Below are 12,041 nucleotides of genomic sequence, written 5' to 3' on the forward strand. Positions count from 1 at the left end.
TTCTGAGGCTAGTAGATTTGTTAATTTTTATTTTTATATTACTCCTCCATTATAAGCTACTTCAGCAAATATGCACTTCATAGCTGTTTAAAAAAAGAAACAAAAACCATTTGAGAACAAAATAAAACTCAAGAAGAATGGTCTAAACGCCGCAAGCCAGCGAGATGCCAAGAATATAGGCAACACGCAGCTCCAACAGGTCTGACAGTTTTTCCTTTCCCAGACTACAGCCATCTATCTCAGTTAAAATATGAATGAGTCTTCTAAGGTCATGCTTCCTCAGGCCTTAAAGCTGTAAACTCCTACAAATTTCCCCAAGTTTCTAGAACAGCAGGATAGTTAGTAACCACTTGTTTTCAAGATTGTGAAAAAAAAGTTAGTATTTAAAGCTTTACCCCATCCCGAGCTAGATTTTTCTCAAATGAGTCCAGTAAGATTAGCTGAAGAAGTTGGTACAGGCTCTTTAATTATTTTGGTAGCTAAAAAATAACTACTATATGAATATCACTAATTAAAATTCCTTGCTTTTTTAACTCCTAAAACAAAGGAAACTAAATATAAAATTAGAGTAACCGTTTTGAGAAATAAAAACTACAGAGGAAACATGATAAATAGGAGCAAAAAGTGACACAAAACACAAAAAGTGTCACACGTTATATACTTACCCATCAGATTTCCTTTCAATACTGTAAAGGCATATTGAACAGTCTGCTCTAAATACTATTACCATGTCCCGGAAGACACTAAGCAGTAATGTTTCTGCTTGTGTTTTGGTGACATGAGCAAAAGCATTGTCCAGATTTGACGTTCTCAAGTACACTCTGAGCTATAGAAAACAAAAATAAAGAAAACTGTAAAAACAAGATACCTACATTGGATGACTGAATACCTTAGACATGCTGTTTTATTATCTACTGACTTTTTTCAAGTAAGAGGAGTTAAAGACTAATCTGAGCATTAATAACAAATGGATGTTTATATTTTGACAGGGTAGGCTCATTCTACAAATAACTAAAAGATGAAGTGATCAAAACTGTGATGTACTATTATGAGATACTCCTTTTAGACCTGCGCATTTAGACCTGATACAAGGAGATCAGTAGTTTCTCAAAAAATAAATAAGTTAATAAATCTCTAAGGACAGCTATCTTTATAAACTTCTCAACTTTTAACTATTTTTTATTATTTACAAACTTTATAGAGAATGTCTAATGGCTAAACTCCTTAGAAAAAGTTATCACAGAAGTCCTGATTACCCCTTTAAATTTTTAAGTAACCTGAAATGAAAGTCCCATTTGTTAAAAATGCCAAATTCTTGATTAAAAAGTAAAACGTTTTGTTCATTTTCAATAGGTTATTTTTATATAAAAACCAAACTGTGCTTAATATCTTTAAAATGTAAAAATCTTGTTATTTCTGAGAAAGCAAAAACATACCTCCTCTTGATGATCACTTATGTTATAGCATGCAAGGACAATAAAATCATTCCACCAGGCTAAGCCACCTGTCACAATCATATTTTGCTCCTTAAAAGAAAATATAAAAAACATATTTACATTTATTCCTGCCAGTAACAGACTTGTAAAATATTCCTAATCAGACAATGAAAGCTCTAATTATTTCTGCTCTACTCTCTTCCCGCCCCCCTCAACATTAAGTATTACTCTAGGGCCTTTATTAATAATGATTCACATCCTACTTTGAAAGAAATAAATATTTCTGTAAGACATAAAATACATCATTCAAAATAACTGGGTACCATGTAGCATCATTATTCCACATTCAACAGACCTTGGTTTAAATTCTGGGTTTATCATTTATCAGCTGCTTGACTCTGAATCCTAGTTTCTCTTTTATAAAATGGTGAGTAACAATAGTGCTCTCATTGGGTTGTTATGAAGAACAATGAGATAACATATGTGGAAGTGCCCGGTACACAGTAGGCACCTATTAAATGTTAACTTCCTTCTTTTCCTCCTATTTGATTCTTGCAAAATCCAACTGCATATGTTTGTATGCTACCCAAATATTTATGTCATACACAGACAAGCAGGGAATGATCTCAAATTTTGTGGAGATTTATTCCGATCATATCTGATGAACTCTACCTGGAATGTAAGAGTAAATCCTCAAGTTACAGGATTATAGTGTTTGATCTTAACAAGAATTAAAAACAAACCAACTATCTCAATACAAAATCTTTCATCAAATATCAAGTACTTTATCAGAACTGACCCTTAGTATAATCCAGTGTCACTTTTTAATACTTTTACTTTTTAATTTTTTAAATTTTACTTTTTAATAAGTAAACAGTGGTTTACTTTATACTTATTTCATATTGTAGTTCTCTCATACTTTGAGAAATAGGTTTTTAATTTCAAAAAGACTAACCTGGGTAATGTTTCCAAAAAGCTTCCATTTTTTGGTGAGTAAAGAGTAATGTGCAAAACCAAACTTGCCAACCACAGCAATATTCTGTCCAAGCTTATCAATAGCTGAAAACTGATTAAAAAAAAAAATTAAGAGCTCTTCCTTGAGTTTTTAAATTAGGTGTAAAGAGCTGAGGATTATGTCAGGCAAGCAGACTATTAATAAACATTTGCTAAGAGAATTAAATGTACAATGCTAAATTCAAAAATCTTAACATTTATACATGTTACATTTGACCAAATTATAGAGTTACACTAACAATGTACAAGGAAGCAAGTACTGAAATTTTACTTTTATCAGTGCACCCACTGAAAGGCTCAATTCCCAGAATACCTCTTGCAGCAAATGCTATCCAATGAAAGTTAACACCAACAAAGTAACAAATAACTCACCCGTATAGGCCAATTGCTCTCTAGATAGGTGCTGGAAATCTATAGAAAATAACACATCAGTTTGGTAAGACTTCTGAAATATATTTAAAAGTAAAGCACCTAAAAGCATTAACATCATAATATGAGATTAATTTTCTTGTAATGTTTAAAGTGCTCCCAAATAGGGCTTCCCTGGTGGCGCAGTGGTTAAGAATCTGCCTGCCAATGCAGGGGACACAGGTTTGAGCCCTGGTCCGGGAAGATCCCACATGCCGCGGAACAACTAAGCCTGTGTGCCACAACTACTGAACCTGTGCTCTAGAGCCTGCGAGCCACAACTGCTGAGCCCACGTGCTGCAATTACTGAAGACCGCGCACCTAGAGCCCATGCTCCACAACAAGAGAAGTCTGCGTACCTCAACAAAGAGTAGCCCCCACTCACCGCAACTAGAGAAAGCCCGCACGCAGCAACGAAGACCCAACACAGCCAAAAATAAAATAGTTTTTTAAAAAGTGCTCCCAAATAATGAGTATTAACACTAGCAGCCAATTATTTCACAACTCCTGTCTTAACCATTTCATTATATGTTTCTAGACATCAGGCTTTCCTCTTTTTTCTCTACACTGTTTTTATTTGATTTAAATTAAATATTGAACACTCAATAAATACAGAATGACTAAAGATATTTAGAGAAGCATCTACTAAGGCAGCCAAGAATTGTGTAGATGGAACAGTTTGGGTCCACGGATATGAACCATCCCAAAAAACCCTTATCTAATAAAATCAGAGCCTCAGCAAGAGTTTTGTTTATGCTTTTTTAGTAGAAATCTCTTTTATTATTTTTACATTTTTCTAATAAAAAAGCAATGCATGCTTATAAAATTTAAACAGCATAAAAGTACACAAAATACAAAGTGAAATTCTTCTGCTATATCATTGCTATCTCTAAACAAACAGCCATATATATATATAAGTGTGTATAAGCTACTGCTTTTTACTGGGGTGTTCAACTTATTCACCTACAAGTACTTTTAATATATTACAGGTATTAACTCTTTATCTGCAACATAAGCAATAAACATATCCTTCCATGCCGTCTGTCTTACATCTTTGTATACACAGTGTCTTTGTGTCACTCTGAGAATTTTAAACTTGAAAAATCCTCTGTGAGGTATCAATGTAGCTTAAGTCTAGCTTTACTGAGACTGTGATCTATTAGCCTGCTGAGTAAATAGATTTTCATGAGCACATGGTGAATGCAATGCGAAAATTAACAGAACAACAGAATAAAGGAAAAATCTTCTGTTCCTGGAATAAGAGAACCTTCAATTTAATTTAGTTTCCGTTTACTCAAAGAAAAATGATTACATATTTAAAAAGAGAAAGCCAAATTAAAAAGCCAAGTAAATGCAATCAAATCCAATAAGATTCTTTGAGTAATGTGAAGACAAAGCAAAAATCAAGTGAAAACATCTGTATTAACCTTGATAAAATTTATTTATAAAACTATTTTTGTTAGACTTCACTTATTATCCAGTAAGTCAACCTAAAATCTAAGTAAATTAATAGCTTTTAGTACATTAGGAAGTTCTTAACCCCAGTGCTGGTTTGTGGAAGCCTACCTTACAGAATTAAAAATAACTGTGTCAGGATAGATACGCTTGAAGAATGCTTAACTTGTATCTTAACAGGTATGTTGTACTATTCAGGCCAACCAGTAAAATTTACTATGATGGGTGGAATTAGTTCAGAATAATGATAATCTGAGGTAATCATCAGGTGGCGAAGTAAAATTTGAAAATAGTTTTGTAGGATGCTGTAAGTGAAATTCTTTTTTTGGATGAAGAAAATAAAAATAGTCACTTGAAGAAGGATGTTCCTGGAGCACAACTGAGCTAGCTATCCATGACACTAAACACCCCACCCCCCACTTTCCCCAAACCTTAGTGTTTCATAAGTATTTGTGAGATGTGTGGGCAGGTAAAGTGGGAAGTGAGATCTCACTGCCAAAGTGGACTCCAACATGTAGAGTTTCTAATCATGGGAACCAAGGTTAACTTATCATACGATCACATTCTGATGACTATCTCTAGGAGAAAACAAATTCGTTTACCCTCCAAAAGTATATGAGATGCCACAAATAGCAAATGGTTTACTTTCAAAACTTAAAATGAAGCTTTATTTCTCATATGGTTTTGTGTCTTGAAGATGCTATGAAATAAGAACAAAAACTTGTTTTTGCCCCAGGAGATGTATATGTTACCTGAACTTTGAGTTCCACTCCTAATACTGAGAACAGGAAATGGCAGAAGTAAGAAAAGAGGCAGCTAATGAATAATGAAGAAACTCAGGTTGGGAATGCATAGTCAGGGCACAAAAGTCATGTCATACCACTGGGAAACTCAGTGCTAAGGTACAGAATCTCTACTCTGAACATCTTAGGATTTTTCAGTCTCTCGGAGAACCTAAATCTACCTTTTTTCCCTTGAAGTCATTCTGCTAAAACCATGTCTCCTACCTAGCCTACTTTCTTCTGTAACTGGTGAGACTGTGAGGGCCATCACCCTAGGAGATATGATCTGTGCCAAATACCCAGAACATTTGATACACGTTGTAGGAATGAGAGCAAATCATTTATAAATGAAATAGCCTTTACAATCCTCTTTGTTGACCTCCCTAACATAGAGCCTGATACGTTACCCTGCTTCCGACAAGTATGTATTTGTGTTATTTTTGTTAAAGGAGAAAACATGGTTAACACAGAATCTTCTGACCAGGAAACTAACGAGTGTAAGGTAGAAGGCTTAAACAAACAAAAAAAATCCAGTAGTCTAGATGAGGAACAGACAGAGCAGAATTCGTTGGAGCTCATGTGATGAACTCTAAGCTGTACAAGAAGCATACAAAGTATAAACCACGCAAACAAAGCCATTGTGATGGAGGATACGGGCACTTATCCTAGACAAGAGCATATGTTGAAGGGGGAATTAAACAGGCACTCACGTTTCTTCAGGGAATACTTACTAATGGCTAAAATGTCTGGAAGTTAAAAGCATTAACATTATATGGACACTGTAAACCACACTACCAAACGAACACCACCACAATGCTGCACTGACTCTTGTGGCTGGAGGGCCAGCAAACAAAGCATAGGGCACCTCCAAGTAAAAAGAATGTCAAATAGGCACATTCTCAGTTTTATATCAAGGTCAGCAGTATATTATATGCTTCAACATTTAGTACCTAGGTTTTAAAACAGGTTTGATTATTACTTTAATTTATATCATGGTAAGGATAGAGTCTGCCACTATTCTGCTGTGTGACCTTGGGCAAGTCACCTAACTTCCCTGAGCCTCAATTTCCTCATGTATAAAACCTAGTTGGACTACATGATTGCTAAGGTCCTTCCAGCTCTAAAAATTCTATGAGTCCATTATAACTTAATTTGGGGGGAGTACAACTCTAGCATTATTTTTATTAGTTTTAAGGAAACTGAAAAAATTACGTAAAGCTAGACTTAAACAAGTTTATCTTTCTAAATATTTTAGATACCTAAAGAACAGGATGACAGAAGAATCTTGCTAGTATCTACTTTGCCTGAAGTTGTAAAATCAGTGTTATATGCTTCTAATATGGGATACTTTATAGATGGCTACGAATCACAGAATCACTGAATTTTTGAGCTGGAAGGAAATTCAATTTTTGTTATTGCCTGATGGATTTTTGAGTTCCAGACCTACCTTCTTTGATCCTCTGCTCTACTTGGCTCTCTGGCAACACAGACCTGGCTAGGCAGAACTGGCATTGATGCTAGGTCAGTGTAGAATGAATAGTTCAAAGTATGGGGAAATGAAAATAGCAGAGAAATGGCTATAGGAGAGAAGGGAGCAGTGGAAAATTTTAGTCAAGGAAGTAGCTGATGCAGTTTTATTTAATAACTGTTACTAATTATAAAATGGTATGCACATTGTTTTGATTTTATGAATTTCTTAATGTAAGTTAAATACATTTTCTTTTAGTGTATACCACATGTCAATGTAGGAGATATTCCTCCTTCAATTTTTCACGCAATGACCAATCTTATGTCTCTCATTATCTCCACTCAAAGTCAACCGAAAATAACATGGGAGCTGAAGTAAGCTAGTAAGGTAAAAGTACAGAATGTAGAAGTAAGACAAAGAATTGTGGAAATAGAAAAAGACTAAAAGAAACTAATCCAAGAGTAGGCTCTGATGTACCTAAGACACTCTGGCATGAAAAGTGGGAAGAAAACACTCAGGACTTTGAAATGTGTGTGAAAGTTTCTTTAAAGAAACTTCAATTTACTGATTTACCCAAATTAATTTTATTTGGTATCGAAACTCAGAATTAATTTCTATATTAAATGTCAATGTATCAGAATTACTAAAAGAAACTACTAATTTAATAATAATCTGATACAAGATTGAGTAATAATAAAATTATTAACACTGAGGTTCTAGACTAATCAGAAGTCTGCAATTTGGGTCCAAAGTCAGGCAATTAACCTCAATGTGTCCCCATTAGGACTACAAGGTCAGCTGCACAAGGTACGAATCAATATTGTCACTTTTCATTAAATTACTACACTTTAGCCTATGCAAATCCAGAGCTAAATTTATACCAAAAATAGGCTGGAAGTAAAATAAACAGTCTTGCACAATAAGAGGACAAAGCATAAACTTCTAGTTTTTTTTAACTATTCACTTACTAATGGACTTAAAGCAGGTGGGAATACAATCTACATCAGGTGGAAAGAAAGGAGAAGACAAGAGGACAAGAGCACAGAACAGCAGAAGAGAGACATGACAGTCAAAAAGTTTACAAAGTTTCTCAGTTTTCTAAAGCAACAAATGAAATACTTAAGTATCTGCTTCAGGGTGCTGTCTTACCAAGGACTAAGTCCACAGTCAACAGCATCTGAAGACTTACCTGCACTACATGCCAATGCCGATGACCAAGTAAAGTGCTTAAACTCTGAGACTCTGAACTGCCATCTGCAAACGGGCCCTTTTCCTGACTGGGCTTATGATCAGAGTGTGCCGAAGTACTCCTGGGATTCTGGGTTTGTGAGGCCTCTCCACAGTTCAAGTACAATCGATCTTCCCCCTGAAGCAACACTTGCTCTTGGTTACTCTAGATGAGGGAAAAAGGAAGCAGAGGGGAGAGAAGCAAATAAAAACAAGTTAGTATAAGGTAGGGGAAAGTAAGTAATACATCAATTTATTTTTATTGTTGGAAATGTACCACACATCTCAATGCTGATTTTCCTCACAGAGGACAAGACTACCTAATAATCTCACACACTGTTATATTTAACAGACAACATTTTAGTGATTACTTCCCAGTGTAAATAAAATCTTTGTTAAAGTCTGTTTTATCATACAGATTCCAAAACATGCCCAGGGCAATGCTATGAGAGATTTTCCACCTGAAAACTGAATAAGACTACTCAATGTCTACAGTTTACAAACTAGTTTCATATAAGATACCTCATGAATGGTAGTAAGAAAACATGTCTGGTCAAACTGTTTGTGTGTATACGCTCATCCGTGTGCCCACATGGTAAGAAGAGGGAGTGGATTACAAACAGGGATAACTGGATACAGGAGGATCTTTTAAATCATGGGGAGGAAGAAGAGTGGCCAACATCTGTGGTCCTGGTTCAGAACAATTCAATAATTGCTTGGTGAAAGCCTGGTTAGTACCAAGGAGTGTACCAGGTTCTGAGGATATTTAGACAAAAATATAGTTTCAACTCTCTGTGATTATGCCCTGGTTTTTAATTAAAGGCGAGTGTTTTCAAATGTGGGCAGATTATTCACTCACTCTTTAAATTAGATCAGCACCCCAGCCACTCACCTTCCCATGGTAGTCCAAATGTTGTCTTGATATAAAACTCGGAGTGCTTCTAAATTATTTATTTGGGATGTGCGAGCAGAGGAGAAATCCTCTACTCTTGTTTTTCTTATTATTCAGCTATAGTAATGAGGTCTGAGATCCAGGGTATTTTCATTCTTCCTCAATGTGTTATAAATTTTAATTAGAAATTGGTTGCACCAAATATTTAAAAACCCATTGGTGGTAGATACTAAGATATGCACCCCTATCATATAACATATCACTGTTACTATATATCAACAATATATCATATTAATATCTTATTTCAGACTGATAAAACATGAGTTTATGTTATAATTTGGGGCAGTGTTTCCCAAAGCAGAATTCTAGGCTTATTTTCTTCTAGGCATTCCTTAAAAATTCATAGTTAAATAAGCTTGGGAAACAGTGCTTTTTATATACCAACTCCTGGACTTTCATGATGCACATCAGTATATTAAAGACTCGAGTCCTATGTTAAAGAAATCTCTACAGCTTTGTTTAACTCCTTTATTTCACACTTAAAAGACAACAGAAATTCTTCTTGTCCTATGTAATTGCTATTGATATTTCTCACAAGTAGTGCCTCGTGGAACATACTTTGAGAAATGCTATTCAGACAAAGACTAAATTTTATTCAGGTTACTCAAGTGAATCTGTAAACACTGCTTTTCCTCAAATTGCTTGTGATCCTATTAAAAAAAGAAAAAAAAAGCATGGGACTCCCCCGGCGGTCCAGTGGTTAAGACTCCATGCTCCCACTGCAGGGGGCACAGGTTCAATTCCTAGTTGGGGAACTAAGATCCTGCATGCCACAAGGCCAAAAAAAAGCAAAACCTGCTCAGAAATAAAATTGTCATAAGGAAGAGTCATATTCAAATATGAAAGCCACTAAAAAAAACTAACGGAGTTTTAATTAAATAAACTTACCATACAAGGGTTTACGGTGAGTGCACTCTTGAGAAACTGAAATAGTAGAATGCTAGGCTGTTTAACTACGCTCTTGGAGTCAGACTCATTTTCAGTATTTTGAGAACCAAATCCACTGATTACCCATAGGTGATAGCCTTCGGCACCCCAGCTCTTGGAGAGAGGAGGGGGAAAGAAGACGGGAGTCAGGGAAAGAAAATCAAAGCAATAAAAAGTTTGTTATTTTTTCCTGGTTTGAAATATTCAAATTCTGAAATAACCAACAACAGCATTATTAATGACTTCTGAAGGCTGGAGGAACCATGACAAACAACACAGACAAGAATTATACCTACATCTACTACATCTTAGATCTCCAGTAGAAACCATCACTGCTCTCCACTTAGAAGAGTGAAAACACTACATACCAATCTTAGCTCCAAAACCTAAGAAATGCCTACTGCTCTCTGTAACTTCTCCATTAATTTAACTGCCTCTCAAATACAAAGAAATTCCTTACAGAGAGAAGACCCATGTTACATAGCCGAAGCTTTACAAAGAAGCACCCAAACAGATGCAGTTTTGTTCAGAACAAAGAACACTAGATTGGAGGCTATGAGACCAGGGTTTTGCACTCCAGCTTGGCTGCCATTTTGTTGTACAACCTTGGCCAAGCTGTTTGGTTTCTTGGGGTATAAGTTTCTTCCTCTGTAAAATGAGAGGGTTCAAATAAATTCTCCAGGCCCAGTTCATTTTAATATTCTATTAACCAGATTCCATGAGAGTTAAAAAAAAAAAATTTTTTTTAACATCAGTAATTCCCAATCTGCAAGGCCAAGAAAATACTAATGGGGGGAGAAGAGGTCCATGAATTGTTCCAAAATTTCGGAAGTTTAACAGAACTTTTGCTTTCCCATGAAAAGTTTTGGCTGCATAACTAAAATGCTTAGATTCTTAGTTGTGATTAAAATATTAACTTAGTGAGGCAGGTAACACTGGTTGCTGCATGGCATTCATAAGCACTGATCGGCAGTCAGAGAAATGGTGTTTGAAAACTTATTTTAAAATATGGAGGTGAGGAGAGCCATCAAATGGGATCCTTGGTGGTGAAAGGTTGGGAACCCCTACTGAAGGCAACCATGGTGGTCTTAATTCTTCGAGAAACCCATGATCAGAAAATGCCTTCCTCTGTGGAGCAGCAGAGAAAGGTAGTGATAAGCCTCACAGCCACTAATTCCTCAAAGATGGTACACAGAGGGCTATAGAAAGAAAATGTTTGTATGTAAAGACAGAGGTTACACCTCACTGCTTTCTACAGAAACTCTTGAAAATTGATAGTAAAAATATTGTTACAACAGGGACTGCAATTCTTTTGACATACATCTATGGAAAAAATTTTAAATATGCTCAAATAACGTACAAGCACATGTCTTCCAGGAAAAAGACCCAATGAGCATTTCACATTATGTTAAAAGAAAGGAGGCCATGGGAAGTGGGTGCAATTGAGTCACATAAGAAATGCAGGTATGCTTTGGAAAAACAAAGGCCTGATCTGAACAGTTACTATGTTCACAGAGATGACAGGGCTTGCTGGACACATCTAAACAAAACCAAAATCAAATACTGAAAACTGGGCAGCCTCCTGATTTTTAAAGATAATACTTTTATCAAAGCAAGAACTGTGTAAGAGTCTGCTGAGACTAGAATAGCTTTGTAATTTTATCAGATCAACATGAGAGAAGAAGAAGGAAAAAAACAAGTTTTTCACACCATATCAATATTTTATAGAAAGAACTTACCATAGAGTTGATCTTAAGGGGATCTTTTTTGGTACCATCAGACCTATAACTGAAACACAATAGAAACTTAATTAAGAAGAGTCTTCTAATTGCATGTAATATTTAGCTTTAATTTTAAAAAACTGATTTTGTTCCTTAGAAAGAGAAATACACAATACTGTATGAAATATGAGACTCCTGGTTAATACACCTAGGTATATCACTGAGATACAGTCTTCCAGTTACTAAATAACTTCTTAACAGGGTCATGCAGTTTGGGAAAGTGTGTTCATTATGTCAGGACTGAAGTTCAGGGTAGTATATGAAGTGGACAGAGACTTTAACCCAGTTCTATCAACCCACTGAGTTAACCTACATTAACCCAATGAGATAATGTAATTTTTCATTTCCGACTAGTTATTTATGTATATAGCTTACCACTCTTATTAGATAATAAGATACTTGAAGGCAGATTCATGTCTGATTTAGCTTTGAATCTAACATGTTATCATATACACAATAGGGGTTCAATAAATAAATGCATTTTCACTGAATGGTCAGTTTTAAGAGGATGGAAAGAGGATGGATGTATGAGGAAACAATACATTCTGAATACATTAATTCTGAACCTTACAAATTGTTTTGGGTTCAGAG

The 12,041-nt window shown here is 35.4% G+C and overlaps 1 protein-coding gene across 2 annotated transcripts in view; it reads right to left on the bottom strand.

Annotated features, from left to right (window-relative positions):
- Positions 1-12,041, bottom strand: part of RIC1 (RIC1 homolog, RAB6A GEF complex partner 1) — a 137,410-nt gene that overhangs the window by 23,152 nt on the left and 102,217 nt on the right. The window contains exons 10-16 of one of the 2 annotated variants that reach the window (XM_065879195.1): positions 11,409-11,457; positions 9,631-9,783; positions 7,753-7,956; positions 2,823-2,861; positions 2,392-2,502; positions 1,437-1,526; positions 666-826 (exon numbers count right to left, since the gene is read on the bottom strand). In XM_065879195.1, the coding sequence (XP_065735267.1) occupies positions 666-826; positions 1,437-1,526; positions 2,392-2,502; positions 2,823-2,861; positions 7,753-7,956; positions 9,631-9,783; positions 11,409-11,457 (807 nt within the window). The remainder of the gene's footprint in view (positions 1-665; positions 827-1,436; positions 1,527-2,391; positions 2,503-2,822; positions 2,862-7,752; positions 7,957-9,630; positions 9,784-11,408; positions 11,458-12,041) is intronic. The other variant, XM_065879196.1, reaches the window with a different exon arrangement.

This window comes from Phocoena phocoena, chromosome 6 (assembly GCF_963924675.1).
Source record: "Phocoena phocoena chromosome 6, mPhoPho1.1, whole genome shotgun sequence".
NCBI classification, from domain to species: Eukaryota; Metazoa; Chordata; class Mammalia; order Artiodactyla; family Phocoenidae; genus Phocoena; species Phocoena phocoena.